Source organism: Salvia splendens, chromosome 16 (genome assembly GCF_004379255.2).
Source record: "Salvia splendens isolate huo1 chromosome 16, SspV2, whole genome shotgun sequence".
NCBI classification, from domain to species: domain Eukaryota; kingdom Viridiplantae; phylum Streptophyta; class Magnoliopsida; order Lamiales; family Lamiaceae; genus Salvia; species Salvia splendens.
Genome location: NC_056047.1, coordinates 3824208 through 3845507, shown reverse-complemented (window position 1 = coordinate 3845507; position 21300 = coordinate 3824208). Strand labels below are relative to the sequence as shown.

The 21300-nt window shown below is 38.0% G+C and overlaps 4 protein-coding genes across 6 annotated transcripts; 1 reads left to right on the top strand and 3 right to left on the bottom strand.

The window, feature by feature from the left end:
- Window positions 1–294: 294 nt before the first annotated feature.
- Window positions 295–2330, bottom strand: LOC121772492 (protein transport protein SEC13 homolog B-like). The gene is made up of 2 exons (XM_042169618.1): window positions 2179–2330; window positions 295–1526 (listed from the first exon to the last, which is right to left on the bottom strand). Exon 2 carries the CDS (start codon window positions 1463–1465, stop codon window positions 560–562), a length of 906 nt encoding a protein of 301 aa, XP_042025552.1. The 5' UTR covers window positions 1466–1526; window positions 2179–2330; the 3' UTR covers window positions 295–559.
- Window positions 2331–5910: 3580 nt separating this feature from the next.
- LOC121771656 (alpha-mannosidase 2-like) lies at window positions 5911–11746 on the top strand. The gene is made up of 4 exons (XM_042168487.1): window positions 5911–6585; window positions 6993–7142; window positions 7314–7346; window positions 8620–11746. Exons 1-4 carry the CDS (start codon window positions 6034–6036, stop codon window positions 11356–11358), a joined length of 3474 nt encoding a protein of 1157 aa, XP_042024421.1. The 5' UTR covers window positions 5911–6033; the 3' UTR covers window positions 11359–11746.
- Window positions 11747–11895: 149 nt separating this feature from the next.
- Window positions 11896–15176, bottom strand: LOC121772238 (mannose-1-phosphate guanyltransferase alpha-B-like). Its single transcript, XM_042169255.1, has 15 exons — window positions 14957–15176; window positions 14764–14861; window positions 14478–14578; window positions 14282–14360; window positions 14089–14149; window positions 13928–13974; window positions 13727–13819; window positions 13542–13632; window positions 13257–13305; window positions 12989–13105; window positions 12745–12892; window positions 12531–12623; window positions 12380–12448; window positions 12251–12293; window positions 11896–12166 (listed from the first exon to the last, which is right to left on the bottom strand). The coding sequence occupies exons 1-15, from the start codon at window positions 15012–15014 to the stop codon at window positions 12066–12068; spliced, it is 1248 nt and encodes a 415-aa protein (XP_042025189.1). The 5' UTR covers window positions 15015–15176; the 3' UTR covers window positions 11896–12065.
- Window positions 15177–16159: 983 nt separating this feature from the next.
- On the bottom strand, window positions 16160–19465 carry LOC121772233 (probable zinc transporter protein DDB_G0282067). Of its 3 annotated transcripts, none has more exons than XM_042169248.1 (2): window positions 16705–19465; window positions 16160–16521 (listed from the first exon to the last, which is right to left on the bottom strand). In XM_042169248.1, the coding sequence occupies exon 1, from the start codon at window positions 19448–19450 to the stop codon at window positions 16724–16726; it is 2727 nt and encodes a 908-aa protein (XP_042025182.1). In that variant the 5' UTR covers window positions 19451–19465; the 3' UTR covers window positions 16160–16521; window positions 16705–16723. The 3 variants fall into 3 exon arrangements, with proteins under 3 accessions (XP_042025182.1, XP_042025183.1, XP_042025184.1); XM_042169249.1 differs by having other exon boundaries at window positions 16760–19465; XM_042169250.1 differs by having other exon boundaries at window positions 16160–16514; window positions 16760–19465.
- Window positions 19466–21300: the final 1835 nt, after the last annotated feature.

The window sequence follows — 21300 nt, the reverse complement described above, 5'->3', positions numbered from 1 at the left end:
CAATCGACCTCTGACTCCACAGCGGCAACTCTAAAAGCCGAATTTAATGCAAATTTTCGACCCTCGTGTGCTGATGGGTTCAATTGACCACTGACCCCATGTGAATCTGCAATTTGATTATCAGTCTTCTAGTATGTTTTTGGCTTTCGTCATTTGAGCTTAATTGATACTCCTATTTTTGTGATTGTAGGACTTGACGAAAATATATTTGTTGAGATCAGAATTAGCTATCTAATGAACATAATATTCACGATTGCCTAGAACTAGATGTGACCTAAATCAATATGGTGGAAGTACATGAATAAACCATGTTCAAATTTTCACCAAACCCAATTCACTACACAATGGAAAAACAAGTGAACTAGCACCAAATAATTGACTTACTGAATGGCTGAAATGATTCTCTTACCATAATCATCTAATGCAGACAAAATGATTCAACTACAATGAATTTAAAGTACATGAAAACTGAAACCCATTGGTCTTCAAATCAAACAAAGCATGTCTTATACTTTTTCGAATATGACAACCATGAACTGATAAAAGTCCCACCAGACTTCTATTGATCAATGGTGGAAACCTCCTGCCACTCCCCATCCACGGCTTCCTTCCACAGCGTGACATTGTTGTCGCCGGATGCCACAGCCAGGAGATTTCCAGTCAGAGACCACGACACCCTCCAGACGGGAGTCTTGAAGTCCTTCAAGACTTTACCTTCCCACTGATCACCTTCCTTGGCCACGGTCCATATCACGACAGTACCATCTTGAGAAGCACTCGCGACAGTTGATTTTGGAAGTCCCAAGTTTGGTGCCCAAGAAACATCTCTCACCCAATCTGAGTGATTCTGGAGGGCAGGGAAGCAGTCCATTTTCCATATACCATTGTTGAGCTTCCAGATCTTCACTGTGTTATCGCAGCCACCGGATGCAAGCTTCTGAACTGGTTCCAATATTCCAGATCCAACAAGCGCACCTGGAGCCATTGAAGGTGCCCATGTAACTGAGGTCACTCCAACAGGATGAGCTTGGTCTATTTTTGTAGTATCCCAGCCACCGTCAGCTCGAGATGTGTAGACTGAAATGTTCCCGTCCGAAGAGCCACCGGCCAAACACAATCCCAACTCATGGGGTGCCCAAGCAATGGAATTAACTGATGATTTGTGGTCAGTGAAAATATGAGATTGGGACCACTCGTTCGGATTACCTTCCTTCCAGATGATGACTTTACCATCATAAGAACAAGAAGCCAGTGTCGAGCCAAACTTAGGGTGTGCCCATATTACCTGCCACACTGGCCCTTGATGACCAGTCAAAGTAGCCAGATGCTGGGAAGAGTTGTTGCTCACACCAATTATTTTTATAGTGCCGTCGGATGAAGCAGTTGCCACACGTTTCCCATAATAATCCATCGACACATCATGAACAACATCATTGTGGCCGGTTTCAATTTTCTGCGGAGGCATCTTTCTTATTGGTTAGACCTTCGACCTTTGTAGAATTGCTTTAAAGTTTGCTTTGAAACCCCTGTATATCAGAACATACGCATTCAAAATAAAACTCCTCATATATTTCCAACAGAATTCTACGATCTATTCAAAATCTATAGCATCACAGCATCATTATCGACTATCGGGCAAATTAGTGTACGCTGTGTAACCTGTCAAATAACAACTAGCTGCTCCAAACATTAATTGTTGCAGCTGAGTTTTAAATGTTATCAATGAATTCAATCAAATCAAGCATGCTCACACACAGATCGAGCTAGCTTCTTGATGCAAATCAACTCGATCAGATCCTTACCCCATTTCCCCAAAAAATTAACATCACAGACAAGTTTCAGTTTTTTCATCCCAATATAAGAGCAGAGCGTATGAAGTCAACGTCTTCCTCAATAACATAAATGAAGGAAAAACAAAACCTAGCCCTATTTTAAACAAACTAGTTTTCCTCGGCAACTTACTTCGAGAATGTATCTAAGCCAAATAAATCATATTTACATCACCTCGATATCGAGAAGATATCAGAAATGAATAAGCTTAGACCTGAATGAAACGGATCTAAGATTCCCCAATCCCAGATCTCATAATTTACAGATCACGAGTATCGAAAATAATCCATCAGAAGCTAAAAATTCACCAAAAAAAAGATAATTGAGGGATTACAAGCAATGATTTACCAGGTATACGTCGATTGGAGCTTCGGATCAGATCGGCTGCGAGGAGGAAATCGGTGAGGAGGAGAGAAATGCAGTCGTACAACTCTATGAAGCTAGAGCGATATACGTTAAAAAGTTGGGACGTGTTTGGTTGCAACTTACTTGGAATTTCGGTCCCGATTAAGTTTCGAATAATAGGAATTTGAAAAATATCATTTTATAAATTGCAAACAAATATGGAGTATAAAACTTTTGGTTGTTTTGCAATTTTAAAAATTAATTAGAAAATCGTAAAATTAGGATTTTTCTTTGTTTATTATGGAATGAAAAAATTAGAATGGTAATATGTAGGGAGTAATATATTACTAATGTTTTGTAATAAAATGAATTTTTTTATGAATAGGCAACACCATTTAATTCATTAATAATAATTATACAAGTATGATTTCTTGATTGACATGCCACATAAAATTTCACCATTAATAACAATTGTAATTGTAATAGGTTATAAATTTTACGCAACATACCTAATGTTACCATTATTTATGACCAACACATTCATTCTGGCATTTCATATTGACTGTATAGTTTAATACATTTAGATCTCGTTTGATAATTTTAGGGATGTCAATCTAGCCCGAAATCCGCGGGTTGACCGGAATAACCTGGTAAAATTATAGGGTTAGGGCCGGAAAATCACAACCCAAATGCAGAATAGGGCTACACGGCTGACCCGCTCGGGTCGGTGGGTTATGTTGGCTGGCCCGGATGGGTTGTGGGTTAGCCCATGGTTTGAGCATTTAAAATAAAAATATAATTAAAATTTTGGGTTATCTACTTTTACGATGTATATATGGTAATATCAATATTAAACGTAGTTAGGGATGTCAATGTAACCCGTAACCTGCGGGCCGGCCCGAATAACCCGATAAAAATACAGGGTTAGGGTTGTAATTTCGCAGCCCGAATTTAAAATCGGCCATTCGGGCTGACCCGTTCGAGTGGTCGGGTTAGGCGGGCTGACCCTTTCGAGTTGTCGAGTTAGGCGGGCTGACCCGTTCGGGTTACGGGTCGGCCCGTAGGGTTAAAGGCTTCTGCACAGCGCGTAATTTTTGTAACGGTCATAACTTTCTCTACAAAGCTTCGATTGAGGCATGCAATATATCCACGCGAAGCTCTTTCGAAGACGAAGAGAATGATATGGATTAGAGGTTTATCAGACTTCAAAATCGCGAGAACCATTGACTCAAACAAGGCTGCTGCACATCCACATATTTTGTATACATTTTCTAATCCATTTTCTATCATTTCTCAACAAACATGTAAACATACTCAAAATCATCCAAGACAACCCTCTAAAACCATGCAAAATCAAATATGTCAATCGACTATATAAGATCACGAAAAAATCACTATGTGGTTCATAGATTCATAAATACTCATATATAAAAGCTTTCTTTTAGTATATTTCCAATATAATAGTGCAAAGTGTTTTGACGCCGCTTCGTCATTGAATTATGTGTACTTTGATGTTTCTTAAAACAAATATAAATTATTATTTGACTTATTTACAGCTGGAATAAATTAAATTTGACCAATTATAATGCAGGAAAACTTACAGTTACTCAAATTAGCTAGCATCTTGATAATTCACTCTTTAGCAATTCAAAATATTTTTGTTACATCTACGATGCACCTCTCATGTTATGAAAATTTTATTCAATTTTCTACGAATTGATTAATGTTTGAAATTTGAAACAAAGTGTTGATTTATGTTTTAAATACATAAACATAAATATACGATTGATAGATATTTTGTAAATAATTATGTAATGAATAAGTTATTTAAATTTAAATAACTTAATATTTTTTAAAAATATTAACGAAAATTAAAAATACGTATTTCATTGTTGAATGATTAATTAAAAATATGTATATAATTAAAGAAAATTTAAAATACGTATTATTTTTTTGAAAATATTAAAAAGAATTAAAAATACTTGGTCCGAATAACCCGGTGGGTTAGCCCGAAACCCGAAGGGTTAGGGTTAGGGTCGAACTTTTATAACCCGAAAAATCATAACCCGAATAGCACGTACCCGAATGGCCCGACAACCCAAACGGGTTGGCCTGATTGACATCCCTAAACGTAGCATTGATATGAAGTATTGATATGAAGTATGTATATGGTAATTATGTATTTTCTCTCTCAAATTGAAAGTTAGGGTTATATGGAATATAAATGTTATTAATATGTACTCATATTAAACGTCGCATTACGTCTTTACTCTCGAAGACAATGATCCGGTTGAAGCTTCAAGAGTTAATGTAGAAGAATGTCATCAACTCCATAGTGTTTATTTTTTGACATACTGCTATATATACTATTTTTTTTAACTACTTAAAATTTATTTTTTGGGTATACAATTAAGAATGTCATTCAACTTCTTTGAAATGTTAATTGTAGTCAGATTCACGATATGTTTGTGTATTTTGTTTCAATTTTCAATTGCTATTATTTTCTTTCTCTTGATCACTTTAATAATACTTTACTATTTGCGATAATTTGTTTTTTTTTAAGTTAGAATGTTGGATTTGATAGAAAGTAATACATAAGATCACTTTTGACCCGAATAACCCGTGGGTTAGCTCGAAGCCCGAAGATTTAGGGTTACGACCGAAATTTTTTACCCGAATAACCTGATTTCAAATAGCCCGGCAACCCGAGTGGATTGGTCCGAACCCGAGCGGATTAGCCCAATTGACATCCCTAGATAACTGCATTGTGATTTGCTATACTATTAGTTAATAAATAAATAAATTATTTAAATTTTATGTATATAAATTTACATGACTAAGCGTTCGACCCATAATAAAACTAGTAGTATATATTTTTTTAAAGAAACTCATGAAGTATATGAGACAAAATAAATAAATATTCAAATTCTGTATTTAGTATTACGTACTTCGTAGTATTAGTCTGTATTAAGTTATAATGATATCAAAAAACTGTTAATAATAACAATAAAAATAGGTAGGTAAAAATTTCAAGGGTAATAAGATCATTCAAATTAATTGTCATGATTAATTTTCAATGTAATCAACTAATCATCCTACTTGTTTGTTGGATTCAAAATAATGAGGATTGACAAACTAAATGGCCAAAAGATGATTTAAGTCACATACCACATATCAGGAAGAGCTAGAATATATACTCTCTCCGGTCCCCAAGTAGAAGCTAAATTTACAAATTATCATTATCAAAACACAATTATCGAATGGACCTTTTGTTTGATTGAAATAATATCTCATAAGAATGCTATTTTAACGTCGTTAAATTCACAAATTATATTGAAAAAATTGATATTCAATTAATATTCATTCATTCATTTGAAGTTATTTAAAAAAAAATTTAAAAACTGTGATTTCTATCTTGTTTACAAAGCTAGTGATAAAGTTTTGATTTTAAAGGTGACGTCGATAAAGTAGAAATACAATTTGTACCATACTTTTTTAGAAATATAAAGTGGACAATAATATTTACAGTAAAGTAGTTATATTTTTCATATTCCCAAAAACCCTACAAAAATTGGTATACATTAGGCAAATGAATCTATACCAAAATTACAAATATCTTGATGAATAAAAGTATTTGACATATGGCCAAAGATTATACTAGTAAAACTATTATACTACTCCTAGTATATTTTTAATGAGAATTTTAATTATTTTACACATTAATAACTAGTGAGTAGTGGAGTGAAACAGATCTAAACACTATCTCGATTTCAACGGCACATCAAAATCGTCGTCGACTTTGCAGGCGACGACCAAAACCCCAGCTCGCTACGATCGCCGGATCTCGCTCTAACCGCCATGGCATTCTCCACCCGCCGCGGCGCCGGCGGATGGGCGCAGTCTCTCCTCCCCAGCGCCGCCACAAAATCCCCATCCAAGCAGCCGCGGAAGTCGCGGAGGCGCACCACCGCCGCCTTCCGCGATTTCATCTTCGCCAATTTCTTCACAGTCGGACTCGGCGTCACCGTCTTCTTCTTCCTCTTCGTCCTATTCCGATTCGCCGCCGTCCCCGGGCCGATACAGTTTCGATCGGCGACTTCGCGCGGGCGGGCTGCCCGGCCTCGGAAGCCGGTCGTGCATAAGTCGCCGAATAGGACTATTTTGGCGGCGGATGTGGATATCACTACTAAGGATCTGTATGATAAGATCCAGTTTCTGGATGAGGACGGTGGGCCGTGGAAGCAGGGGTGGCGCGTGAGTTACAAGGGTCATGAGTGGGATGATGAGAAATTGAAGGTGTTTGTGGTACCGCATTCGCATAATGATCCTGGATGGAAGCTCACTGTTGAAGAATATTACGATAAGCAGTCCAGACATATTCTCGACACTATTGTGGAAACACTTTCCAAGGTTAATATTATTTCTCCACATAACCTAGATCGGAGTTGTTAAGAAACGTATTTATAGTTTGGTGAGATTCGATTGAAAATCAAGTTGAATTTTGTTCTCAATTTAGCTGATAGATACCAATCTTTTAGGATGAAATGGAATTCTAATATAATTTGGCTTTTATTTTATTGTACTTATCTGGTGCATAACTCAGCAAGTTGGATAAGTAATAAGTTCATGCTGCTTTCAGTTCAAGGTTATAACTCATAACAGGTCGATGACATTCAATTCTCGCATGCTGCTGAACTATAATTGCTTCTTGTTCTATCCTTGATTTTGATGGTTCTTGTTTACGACCAGAATTTGATTTGTGTATATAGGAGGTGAAATTTATAAAATTCTGCTTGATCGGTTGATGTTGTATGTAGGATGCTCGGAGAAAGTTTATATGGGAAGAGATGTCTTATTTAGAGAGGTGGTGGAGGGATGCTTCAGAAGCGAAAAGAGAATCCTTCACCAATTTAGTCCAGAATGGTCAGCTGGAAATTGTTGCAGGTGGATGGGTTATGAATGACGAGGTAAATTGTTCTGTCAAGCTTATGTGAAACCAGTAATGCATGCATTGCCCCCAGCCCCCACTCCCTTATATTTTCAGTTTCAGATAAACTACCTTTCAATTTTTATTGCCATTATATTTGTATTAATTAATAGATGCAAAATCTTACAGTTGTTTTTTCATCTTTGTACAGGCTAATTCACATTTTTTTGCTATCATTGAACAGGTAACTTTGCAAATTTTGTTTGTTAGTATTATAACTCACTCTAGTTTAGCATTATGTGTAAGATGAACTGTCTGATATCTGCTTGGGTGTAAATGGAAGTGCTATAGCTTTCATTGATTTTTGCCTGCCTTATAGTACTTTATTAAGTGAAGATCTCAAAGCAAATACTTTAATCTTCTAGGCTATATATGTGTGTGTAGGCGAGGCATCAAATGTCTTCGTGTTATCGTGAGTCCATGAGTCTCCTGTTTTTTACTGCACCAGCGAGTTTAAAATTTTGAATCCAATGCTGAACTCAGAAAATGAAATTAACCCAGGATCGAATCCACAAGATAGTTATATTTGTAGTAAATTATACAGTGAACTTAGTAATTTTTATATGTATGGTGCAGTAATAAAAGCAGTCTCACAATAAAAAGGAGACTCATAATAACCAACCTCTATATTGGGAGAGGCTCACAAGAGAACTTATATTTTAATAAAGAACGTAAAGCCATCTTCAGCACTCCGATTATGAAAATTGATGGTGAATGCAACACTAGGGATCAAATTCATAAGGAGCAAACATTTCATTTAGTTTCATTTTTTATGAGTGCGGTTAATTTCACTGTGAATGCGGTGACTTTATACATTCAATATACTGGTTTTAGTATTTTTAGTTTTCACCATAAGAATGAGTTTCTACATTAACCTGCGCCTGCACACACACACACACACACTTATATATAATTATAAAAATTGTTTTTATTTTAGACACCCCTATATGTTGTGTGTGTGTGTGTGTGTGTGTGTGTTAGGGATGCAGGGTGTGAATCACATCATGGTACTGTCAGTGATGATTTTTTAATTAATTTTGAAAATGATAGATCATGTGTATGAGTGTATCATATAGCCATGTGGTTTTGTCAGTGCTGTAAAAATCCACACCATTTTTTCCTAAATCTGCTTGTTGGGCGTCAACTTGATTAGATTCTACTTTTGACCTGGTCCACCACCTAGTGCCTTTTATGACTATGATTCTGCTTCATATGATGCATATATATGTCCCATTCAGTTCCATCTCAAATCTTATCCACCCCACCACCCCAAGGGAAAAAAAATTAGTATCATGCTTACCATCACATAGCAATGTAGATACATGTACTTCCATTTTATGGTTATGATAGAGATTTGATTTTTCTGGACGTTTTAGTATAATGTTAGGTGCAACTTTAATTTCGATTGGTGGAGACTCATTACTTATGAAGTATTGATCATAAACTGTGTGTCTCAGATGACAGAGGGAAACATGTGGTTGAATGAAACTGTTGGGGTTATTCCTAAGAATTCATGGTCAATTGATCCATTTGGCTATTCATCCACTATGGCTTATCTTCTCCGTCGCATGGGATTTGAAAACATGCTTATACAGAGAACACATTATGAGTTGAAGAAGGAGTTGTCATGGCATAAGAATCTTGAGTACGTATGGAGGCAGAGCTGGGATTCTGAGGAATCAACTGATATATTTGTCCACATGATGCCCTTTTATTCTTATGATATTCCTCACACCTGTGGGCCAGATCCTGCTGTTTGTTGCCAATTCGACTTCGCTCGAATCCGGGGATTTATGTATGAGCGTTGTCCTTGGGGACAACATCCTGTGGAGACTGACCATGAAAATGTTAGGGAGAGGGCACTTCTGTTGTTGGATCAATATAGGAAGAAATCCACTCTTTACCGAACAAACACACTCCTTATTCCCCTTGGTGATGATTTTCGCTACATCAGCATTGATGAAGCAGAAGCTCAGTTCAGGAACTACCAAATGCTGTTTGATTATATTAATTCTGATCCTGGTTTGAATGCTGAAGCTAAATTTGGCACTTTGGATGACTATTTCCGTACCATGCGTGAAGAGGCTGACAGAATAAATTATTCAGTTACTGGCGAAATTGGCTCTGGTGAAATTGGTGGTTTCCCCTCTTTATCAGGTGATTTCTTTACATATGCTGACAGAAGTCAAGATTATTGGAGTGGCTATTATGTATCAAGGCCTTTCTTCAAGGCTGTTGACCGAGTGTTGGAGCAGACACTCCGCGGCGGAGAAATGATGATGTCATTTTTGTTAGGTTATTGCCAAAAAGCACAATGTGAGAAGTTGCCCACTAGTTTTTCATACAAGTTGATTTCTGCTAGAAGGAACTTAGCTCTTTTCCAGCATCACGATGGCGTCACTGGTACAGCCAAGGATCATGTGGTTGAAGACTATGGGACACGAATGCATTTGGCTTTGCAAGACCTGGAAATTTTTATGTCTAAGGCTATTGAGGTCCTCCTTGGAATTCGCCATGAAAAAAATGATCAGCTTGCTGCTAATTTTGAACCAGCACAAATGAGGTCTAGATATGATGTTCAGCCTGTGCATAAAGCAATTAGTGCCCGTGAAGGTACAGTCCAGACTGTGGTTCTCTTTAACCCATTGGAGCAAACAAGAAATGAGGTGGTGATGGTGGTTGTTGAGAGACCCGATGTGACTGTTTTGGACTCAAACTGGACATGTGTCAAGAGCCAGATCTCTCCTGAACTGCGCCATGACAATAACAAAATATTTTCAGGGAGACACCGCCTGTACTGGAAATCTTCTGTCCCTGCCATGGGATTGCAGACTTATTATGTTGCTAATGGGTTTGTTGGATGTGAAAAAGCCAAACCAGCTAGTCTGAGAGTTTTCGCTCCATCGAAGCAGCTTTCATGCCCTGCCCATTATGCTTGCTCGAATATTGAGAGTGACACAGTGGAAATTAGCAATCAACATCAGACTCTCTCTTTCAATGTAAGTCATGGACTTTTGCACAAAATAAGTCACACAGATGGTCGCATGAATTTTGTTGGTGAAGAAATAGGTATGTACTCTAGCAGAGAGAGTGGGGCCTACCTCTTCAAACCAAATGGTGATGCTGAACCTATCACTCAAGCCGGTGGAACAATGGTGATCTCAGAGGGCCATTTGGTACGGGAAGTGTACTGTTATCCTAAAACAGCATGGGAGAAATCACCAATTTCCCACAGCACCCGCTTGTATAATGGGGAAAGTACAATACAGGAATTTGTGGTTGAGAAAGAGTATCACGTTGAGCTTCTTGGTCAAGAGTTAATTAATAAGGAAATCATAGCACGGTATAAGACGAATGTTAACAATAAGAGGATCTTTTACACTGATCTAAACGGCTTTCAGATGAGCCGCAGGGAAACTTATGACAAGATACCTCTGCAGGGAAATTACTACCCAATGCCCTCTCTTGCATTTATGCAAGATGTAAATGGAGAGCGCTTCTCTATTCATACTAAACAGTCTTTGGGTGTGGCAAGCTTGAAAAATGGGTGGTTGGAGATCATGCTTGATCGCCGACTTCAGAACGATGATGGCCGTGGCCTGGGTCAAGGGGTGATGGACAACCGTCCTATGAATGTGCTTTTCCACATCCTGTTGGAACCTAACATTTCATCACCTGCAGATCCTGTTTCGAATCCTCGCCCTTCAAGTCCCTCCCTTCTATCTCATGTGGTTGGTGCTCACCTGAACTATCCAATTCATGGGTTCATTGCGAAAAGCCCTGAACCAATATCCGTGCAGCCCCCTCCAAGATCGTTTTCTCCATTGGCGGCTTCTCTCCCATGCGATTTGCATATCTTGAACTTTAAGGTTCCCCGGCCTCAGAAATACACTCAGCTCCCCATAGGAGAGCCCAAATTTGCTCTCATTGTGCAAAGGCGGCATTGGGATAATTCATACTGTCGAACCGCCAGGTCACAGTGCTCAACTATAGCTGACGAACCGATCAATATGTTTGACATGTTCCAGGGGATGAATGTTGCGAGTGCAAAAGCGACTTCTGTTAATCTTCTACACGATGATACTGAAGATCTTGGCTATAATGAGCAGTTTGGAAATGGCGCTCAAGAAGGTCACATTCTTATCCCTCCCATGGAAATACAGGCGTACATGCTGCAGATAAAGCCTTTGCAATAGATGCTGCTGTCATATAAATTATAGAACATGTTCCTGCTATCGGTTTGCAACTTCTGTTGGTGAGAAGTAGATCTCTCCAACCTAAGTCGGAAATCTTGAAGCACATGCTGCTGGAAGTTTTGTAGAAATAGTCGTCAGCCCCTTCGGGTTGTTCGATGGAGCATATAAAGCTGGCTATGCCGAACTACTCTGGTTCCACTGGACTAATAGATTATGTAGATGTGTACTATATATTCTCAGGCAGAAACCATAGCACAAATGGGGTATATTTTAGTCTTATTGAATGTCCACTAATGCTGATAGATGAGATGTAGATGAGATGAGATATGCGACTGTGTATTATATAGACACTTGCAATTGTCGGAAATTACTCGGCCTTTTTAGTGTATTGTCATACGCTATAATTACCAGTTTATGTTTAAGTGCATACATAAGCCATCTACACCCCCATATCTTGTTTTTTGAAATGTCCAAAATGATCTTTTAGTAATCCTAATTCTTAGATACTATTTTTTTTTTAATTTATGCAAAATAGAATTTGGTAAAACATTAAATATTTAGACAACTAGAATGTCACGTCACAAAGTAAGCTCACTTATCACACAACAAAATTTGTTGGTCGGGAAACAGATACAATATGTATAAACATTAGTAATCCTTTGATTGTGCAGCATGGTTGCCCAAGCAAATTATCGTTATCAAAATCTTCACAGGATGATTTCTTCCTGCATGCTTAGGTTGAGCACCTTATTCGGAAGAACTATGCTGTTTATCACAACAACCTCGTCTTCGACAGTCACCGATTCTCCTGCATCAGAATATGAGAATTCAGTGTTAGCCTAATCATAAGGAAATTTACATGTACAGGCAAGATGTGGTCGCAGCGGCGTACCCAATATTGTTATCCCTAGCTTAGTGTCGTAGTCTCCGTCAGCCTGAAAGAATGATGAAACAAATTTGTAACCAGGTGTTTTTGCACCTTATCCCACACATTCGAGTGAAAACTAAGGTAGAGTAGTACCTGGACACGCGACCATCGTCCAAGAGATGACTTCCACCCGACAATTGCATTCACCACAACAGCATTTTCCTGCCCAAGAAAGATCGTGTTACACAATTGTATAAGTATAACCAGCTTGAATGCTTTACTTTATTTTATCTGGCTAACGCACCATGATTTCAACATCATCTAGCACGATGCAGTTCTTGAGTCTTACACCAGGCGCTATACGGACATTTGCTGATATTGAGACATTAGGTCCAATCTGTTTGTGTAACGAAACGAATCAAAGCAATGACAACAAACATCTTCCAGGAAAGATCCTAATTATTAGATTCTACGTGCGTTTTCAAAAACATCTTGCTGAAGAGATTAGTTGAATTTACCTTTGCAGTAGGATGCACTCTTGCTGATGGATGAACATAAACATCTCCTACAACAGAAGCACTTCTGTTGCCATCCCCACTGGCCAGCAGATGTGGAGAGGTGGAGCGGAATCGAGAAAGATACAGAGCAGAACATTTGATAGACATTCTGAAAAGTTATATATTTGAGTCAGTTAAGATGTTCCTAAGGGTTGAGATACATGGAAGAAAGGAATTGCCACAACACATGCGAAGATTGATTTACCCAGGGCTTTTGATCTGTTCCCAAAACTCTGTGGTCTCATATGTATACAACTGCTTTTTACCAGCAAGAGGCGACAAAATATCTTGGTCCAACCTAACAAAATCTGTAGGAAGAGACCTAAACGAAAGATTAATCAACCCGGTAACTAAAATGAGGATGAAATCCAAATATAACGGTTTATAGGAGTATATAAAAATGATAAAATTCTTGATTCTTAGAACGCCACTAATGTGCAAAAGGCGAAGAATTTTATGGCTGCTAGTTATACCTTATAGCAAATTGCTGAGACTCGTAATTTGGTAAATTGCGAGTGTATGCTGCAGTTAATTGAATGAAATATAATCATCAATACTGATATCACAGTCACAAGTGAAAGTAGAATTTCAGCAGATTTTCAATCTAGATCTTCACAACTTCTATATCACAATCACATAGTATAAATTACTTGGTATCGCAGGTTTTGAAGATATTTGAAACTGAGTTGTTAATAGAATTGGTAAGTTCATGAAGTAGTTGTAAGATAAAAGAAATACCATAATTCAGCTTCACAGACCTTTTTCTTCCCGGAGCCGATATACTTCCTGGATGACGCTAAAAATGTTTGGCGTAAAGACATAAATACCGCAGTTAATCAGATTACTCACCTGTAATTACAAGTAGAAAAAAATGATGTAAGCCCAAAAAGGGAATATGGTCAGCTTCTAAACTAAGCATGTGGAGTTTTAGTATGAAACATACAAAGGTCTCAGGTTTCTCAGTGTAGTGCAGCACTTCTTGACTAGCCGGATCAGCAACCAACTCGCCAAACTGGCTGGCTAATTCAGCAGAAACCTGCAGAATCAATTTCAGAGAGAGTATTTCACAGAAACAACTTTGAGTTGAGGTCTGTATTGAAATAAGCCGGCTTAAAAGAAGAAGACTTTGTGAAAGGAGACTCACCTTAATAACTAGCAATGTGCCAATCCCACCATAGGCTTTATGGGACTCTAAACAACAACCGAAATTGCAGTTAGACAATTGCAAAAAAAGATGTTAGAATACACATAACTACATAAGATCAAATGCATTCTTCAAGAAAATAGAAGAAAGACGATGATTACCAAGCATCTCAAGCAGGGGAAAGTTGCAGCAGACATCAAAATTCAGCAGAAAAATATGCGACTGCAGGAACGAAAGCATACAGTGTAAGAAGGCAAAACTGGTGAATTTAGAAACCAGAACGCTACGCGAAAAGAAGTAGGGTTTTGATGAGGCAATTCAATAAATATTGACTCAGTAATCAGTAATGCATACAGGGGTTTCCTCCATGATTCGATCCCTGAAGTAGTAAAGGCTTCCTGCTGAGCCATGTGGTTTATCTTCCTTCAAGTATCTGAAAAAAACAAAAAAAGAAACTGGTAATAACATTTCAAGAATAGATCTGTTTATATAACTCAAACTTGTAGAAACAATTAAACCATATTTCACTAACAGATCTGTTAACATTCACCTCACAGGAACTTTGAGCTCATTAGACACCGAAGAGCAATATAGAGCGAATTCGCGTTCGTCGTAGTATCCTATAAGAAAAACTTGGACCAAATTGGGTATCTGCACACTCTCAACTATTAAAACAACACTCTGAATCTTCCAGCTTAACACATTGTAAATTTGAAACACAAATGCAAGATGCCACCACACAAATTATACAAAGAAAAAGTAATATCTGAGTAATTCCACCTTCAGAAGAAAATCAGCAATGATTATTCTTTTTTCCAAAAACAAGTGAAACATACTTTTTTGCAGGCGGATATATGGTGATGAACCATTGGTTGACCAGCCAAAGGAAATAAAGGCTCTGGAGTGTTGAAAGAAAGCGGCCGAAATCGAGTCCCTGAGCAAAAACGCCATTGAAATGGGGATGAGAAAGAATTCAGAGGAGTATTGATAGATTAGACAGAAATAAGAACAGACTTATAAAAATCGAACCTTTACTTGGACCTGCCACCAAGATCACTACGACCACCTTCTCATCGGCGCTGTCCATTTTCCGGTGATCAAAAAAGGTCAAGAATCCTTTCTTAAACCCTTAAATCGAAGATTTTAGGTATTACAGTTACAGTGATTTTGAGTCGAGGTGAATTGACAATGCAAAGCAGATAATTTCGTCTCTTAAAACGATGTCGCTTTGTACGCTCTTGTGTGTTTCACTTTCTGTATTTGGTGATTAAATGTACAAAACTAAGCTTATAAAAGAATAAAAACAATCGAAGAAAGTTAATGATACCTGTTTTTCTATTAGATTAGTAATTAGTTATTAATAAACTTTTGAAACTTTATTTCCAACAAATAATTAAAACGTTGACCAGATCTCACATAATTCTCGTAGTTTGGACATTTTTAAAGCTACTACATTTTTGGGATCCAATGGTATATTCGTCATCATTTTATAACATGTTTGTATAACATATTGGATCTCAAAGTTAAATTTTTTATTGTACATTATTATATTGATTCAAATTATTTCCATGCAAAAGAGAACCATAATATATTCTTTCTGTCTCATTTTCTGTCCCATAAAAATATGTGCACTTTTCATTTTCATTTACCCTATAAAAATACAAGCATTACCATATATAAAAAGTTATCCCAGTGTCCCTAACTTATTACCAATACACATTAATTTATTTGCAACATATATTATTGTAACCTACCGTTACAATTCATTAAACACAATCATGCTATGAGATGAAGGGAATATTATATAAATAATCAATAGTAGTATTAGATTGTAGTTATAAACACGGACTCGTTTGATAAAAAAGATGAGACATGAGAAGATATGTAAAACAAGATAAGAAATACGAGCTTCATGTCAAAATATGTAAATATAGAATTTTTTTTCATTATTGTTTGATAGAACAAAAATTATCTAAATTTGTATAGTATATTAAATAACATGACTTAACTTGACAAATTAGTGGATTACATAAACATGGTTAAAGTAATAATTTTAGTAAGATTGAGAAGGGCCATCAAACAATTAGAAATGTCTATATATAATTCTCTATCTTGGTATTACTAACTTATCAAACACTCCCTTATGATTTAAGGTTGCAAGATTTACAAATATTAAAATAGCCAAACAAAAGTATCACTTCAGTCATGTTAGCAAACTGTACAACAAATAACTTTTAAAAGCAAAACATAATCATCATCTAAATAACTGATGTTTAATTCTACAAAAATACAGATACATTTTGTGTATATAATCAGAAGGTAAACCTTCATCTTCTATTACATCTCACCTTTACAGCAGACAAGAACCATAAACTTAGCCCTCTTTTTGTGATCAACAAGAACAACAAACTAGGGTTCTGTGATCAACTAAAATAATCTCTGGACAAGAAAAACCTGCTTGTTGAGACGCCTTTGATCGATAGTTAGTAGCTTCGTGCCATTCTATCAGTTGAAAATATACTTTACTTCCACGATTTCGTGCCATTCTATCAGTTGTAAATCTACTTTACTTCCACCATGTCCCAAACTGAACCCTATAACCAAGGAAACAATGAGGCCTCGAGGTACTAATAGCTAGACTAAGATAAGTATGATCAAGCATCTATCCTCATTTATAACATGATTAATTAAAGGGACTGATATACATTTTGCAATCATAGATTTAATGGCATTCATGCTTTCTGCTGAAAATTCTAAGAAGAAAGTTCTGGAATTACCGGAACATTATGCAGGCAGTCATAAGGGTTGAAGTGACTCGGTGATGCATTTTACCTGCACAGCCAAATCCTTGACCCCAGCTCCGCGTAAAATGTGTGAAACTTGTTTCTTGATGGAAAGTTTATCAGAGTCTGCTGAAACATGGAGATGGATGGTCCCCACGACATCTGTGTTGGTGAAGCTCCAGACGTGAAAATTCTGGGAGCCAAGAACTCCTTTCAGCTTCATCACGTCGTTTAGAGCTTCTTTGAGATCCTGCTCGTAGGATCTGGGAACTCTCTGCAGCAAGACTTCTGCGGAATTTCTAAGCAATGGAATCACAGATGACACAATCAGTGCTGAGATAAATATTGAGCAGGCAGGGTCAGCAATGAGCCAGCCCTTGTATTTGATCAGTAAAGTCGAGATAACAACTCCAACGCTTCCCAGGGTGTCTGCCAGGACATGCAAGAAGATGCCTTGCATGTTGTGGTCAATGTGGTGGTGGTGGTGATGTTTCTTTTCTTTTTCTTCGGCATGATTGTGGTGGTGGATATGGTGGTGATGTTGGTTGTCCACATTGACATCATGGTGGTGGTGTGGTTCAACATGTTTCTGATGATGGCCGAGTTGATCAGTCCGGTGGTGGAGGTAGAGGTCGTGCTTTTCCTTCTCTCCCGAATGGCTGTAGTGGTGATGTTGATTGTCCACATTGACATCATGGTGGTGGTGGTGGTGGTGGTGTGGTTCAACATGTTTCTGATAATGGAGGTGGAGGTCTTGTTTTTCCTTCTCTCCCGAATGGCTGTGGTTATGATCTGATTGGCTGACATGATTTTGGTGGTCATGAAGCAAGTGGTGGTGCTGATCATCTACATGGGAATGATGATGATTGTGGCCGTGTAGTTCAACATGTTCATGATCATGGTTGTGCGGCTTAGTCTTCGGGTGGTGGTGGTGGTGGTGGTCCTCGTGTTTTGAACACGATTTCTCACTGCAGTCATGGACAATGCCCACAAGTTCCTGATGCTTGTCGCCATGCTGTGAATGATGATGCTCGTGTGAATGAGCTTCTTCGCCATGGGAGTGATGGGAATGTGAACACGACCCAGATCCACCATGGGCATGGTGATGCTCCTCATGAAAGAAAACAAGCCCCACCATATTCACAACCAAGCCTCCAATCGAAACAGACAGCAGGCTACTCGTGGAAATCTCCTGAGGGTCCAAAATCCGCTCAAATGACTCCAATGTGATCAATGCTCCGACAAGAACCAGAAAAACAGCATTGGCATATCCCGAGAGAACCTCAAACCTCCCACGCCCATAATTAAACTGGCCATTTGCTGGCAACCTCGAAATATAAGAAGCATACAAACCAATCGCCAGAGCAGCACAATCAAACAGCATGTGACAAGCATCAGAGATCAACCCAAGGCTGTTACTCATGAAACCAGCCACAAATTCCACAACCATATAAGCAGTGTTTATCAGCAGAAACAGAGCAATCTTGCGTGACTTCCGCTCACTCAAAATGTGCCTAAGAGGTTTCATCACCTCAAAACCACGTGACTCATTAGACTCATACCCCAACTCAGGATAACTAAAACTAACAGGATTCAGCTCCCTCACCGCTATCCACAACAACAAACCACATATAAGCAATCCCCACAACGAGAGCTCGGGAAAATAGAACAACTCCAACACAAGAGTACAAATAAATGTCACAAAATACTCCCTCTGATTATCTTTAGATGCAGCCATTGATCTCTCATCAGTGTAATTCTCACTCAAAAGCACCCCAAAAACTACGGTATTCGCCAACGGCCAGCTTAGGCTCGACAACAAAATGCTATCGCCCTCGAATTCAAACACAAACATGCTAACACAAGCAGGTATGAACAACACAACTGTAGTGAACAACAATGTGATCAACCTAACCCTCTTCTGCCCTATCTCACGAATTTCCCCCCAATTCGACAAAACCCTTTCGTAACACCCTAAAAACCCTGACAAGAATGGCAGCAGCATTGGCCAAATCCTCAAACAATTCGAATTAGGAAATGCTGCAAACCCTCTGTTGATAATATTCACATGAGATAAAGGAAAGCATTCGATTCGATCCCAGCTGAGAGACAACAAGATCAACCCAGATAAAAGTGCGATAAACCCACGAATTTTGGATGACCCGATCGAATTCCCATCGGTAAAGATTCGATTTTTACATTCCTGGAAGAAACGCGCCGAGACGATACCGGCCAATTCGGCGAGAATCAGCGCCGCGGCGCCGCAGTAGCGCAACGCCTGGAATCTGAGCAGGAAAACGACGGCGAGGAGGAGTGATTTGGCGGCGAGGAGCTTGTGCTGGGATTGGGTGATTAGAGTGAGAGAGAGAAGGGGGCGCTGGGACTTTCTAGTGTGAGAATCGAGGCCGAAAACGGAGGCGAAGAGAGAGAAGGAGAGGGTGAGGAAGAAGGAGAGGAGAGAGACGAGGAAGGAGAAGGGGAAGATTGAGAAGGAGGGAGGGGAGGCGCGGAGGAATGGGAAGAGGGAGTAGAGAGAGCGGAGGGAGAAGAGGAGGAAAAGGGAGGTGGCGGCGGAGGGGCGAGAAATGGGGGTCGGAGTAGCGGCGGGGGTGAAAGGTGTGGGGGGGAAGAGAGGGAAAGCGGGGCGGGGGGTCGGAGTAGCGGCGGCGGCATTGGTGGCGCGTGGGGGGAGGGCGATACGATTTGGGCGGTGGTGGTGGTGGTGGTGGTGATCGGCCATGTTTAGTGAGATAAAGTGTGATAAGAGAGAAGGCCCGAATAAGAGGATTGGATTTAGACTATGTTTATCAGCAACCCTCCAACCCAACCCAACCATCCACTTTTTCAATATTTAATTCATTTCTATCTTCTCCATATCATCTTCCACATCATTAATATTCATCCAACCCAACCACACACATTTTCATGGTTTATCAATGACAACCCAACCACACTATTATATATTTATTTTTATATTATTTTTTAATACTATTATTATTACATGAAATACTTATTATCGGAAATTTGGAGAATCGGAGAATATATTATTCTCATCATCCTCCATAGCTAGCAACAAGAGAAACTAAAAAATATGAAATTCTATTAAACAATAAGGATTATAGGAGGAGAAAAGATGATATTTTTTTTGTGTAAAACTATAGCAAATGTGGTCTCTATTTATAGAGGAAGAAAAATTATGAATTTTGGTATAATTTTTATAATTTTTTAATATAATATATTAAAGATATATAAATTATTAAAAATAATAATATCAGCCAATGAAATTGTGCCATTTGGCACAATCTCATTGGCCAAGTGGTGAAAGGGGTGGAGAGACCGTTCGGTCTGTTTGAGGAGTGAAGGCCACCTAAGTCAAGGAGAGAGAGAGACCCATGCATTCATTTTTTTTTTTTTTTAAATTAGTGTAATGATGTGGCGGTCGACCTCGTCGACCGATAAACATGGTCTTAGGTAACCGGTTTCTTGAAAAGGCCCGGCCCGGTCGACGGAGAGCGTAACGCTGGGTCAAGAAAACAAAATTAAATTGGAAAATGACAAAATTGAATGTCAATAAATGATTTTTTCTTCGTCAATAAATAATCATGGGTCTTCTATTCTGGTACAGTACTAGTCGTAACTGGTCTACTTTTCCTAACTAAATTATTAAAGATCTTTGAATATTTTGAATTGAGAATTTTGAGTTTTTACTTTTATGGTTCTCATATTTTGAAAAAAAAATCAAATGCAATACTAAGTGCATTAAATGGCCCAATAAGTAACAAGTTGTAACGGCCCAATAAGTAAACAAGTTGTAACGGCCCAATAAGAAATAAATTTGTTTTATTAAGTGATAATCATACATTATGTTTTTTTTTGCTTTATATGAATTTCATAACAACAAAACTCTTTGCCGTGCAAACTTTACATATCTTTATATTTTTATTTAAACTTTGAGCAAATTATCAATAAAAAAGAACTAGCATAAAGTTTTGTTAATCTGGTTCGTTCCGTAACTTGAAAAAGAGCCAAAAATATCATAAAATTGGGATGTGTTTGCTTGTATTTTTCAATTAAACAATAGTAATATCATTTTCTGAATGAACAGAAAATATTGTTTAATCATCTATAATAATCTCAATTTTATTTTTTTTATTTGATATAATTTCACTAGAAAGTTCATTATTAGATAATTGAAAAAAAATCTAATTTCATAAACTATGCATATAGTAGCTCCATGCTTTTGGTTACAAAATAATTAAATTAATTACACGATGTATGGAACTGAAAGATCTATAATGTGCAGGATAATATATTATAAAGTTCCGAATCTTGTTCGTAATAATGTCTTCATTTGCATTTGCATGATTACATTATCTAGATTACATATTGCAACATACCAAAGTAAAGTTTAAATTAATTAAAAACGATATCAATGACAAAGTATTAATTTAGGTCATCCACCTCCATGTCTCAATACCGTCTCTTAACCGTCTTATCTCTTAACTATTCATGGCCACACTACACTTTTTACCATATCTCTTAACTAAGAGACACCACATGCATCCCTCCATCTCTTAACCATCTCATCCC

Coding starts and splice junctions, on each gene's coding strand:
- LOC121772492 (XM_042169618.1), bottom strand. CDS start 1,465: ATGCCTCCGCAGAAAATTGAAACCGGCCACAATGATGTTGTTCATGAT.
- LOC121771656 (XM_042168487.1), top strand. CDS start 6,034: ATGGCATTCTCCACCCGCCGCGGCGCCGGCGGATGGGCGCAGTCTCTC. Junction 7,143..7,313: donor GATGGGTTATGAATGACGAG/GTAAATTGTTCT, acceptor ATCTTTGTACAG/GCTAATTCACATTTTTTTGC. Junction 7,347..8,619: donor TTTTTGCTATCATTGAACAG/GTAACTTTGCAA, acceptor TGTGTGTCTCAG/ATGACAGAGGGAAACATGTG.
- LOC121772238 (XM_042169255.1), bottom strand. CDS start 15,014: ATGGACAGCGCCGATGAGAAGGTGGTCGTAGTGATCTTGGTGGCAGGT. Junction 14,862..14,956: donor GGTGGCAGGTCCAAGTAAAG/GTTCGATTTTTA, acceptor GTTTTTGCTCAG/GGACTCGATTTCGGCCGCTT. Junction 13,106..13,256: donor TCTCAGCAATTTGCTATAAG/GTATAACTAGCA, acceptor TCTTTCGTTTAG/GTCTCTTCCTACAGATTTTG.
- LOC121772233 (XM_042169248.1), bottom strand. CDS start 19,450: ATGGCCGATCACCACCACCACCACCACCACCGCCCAAATCGTATCGCC.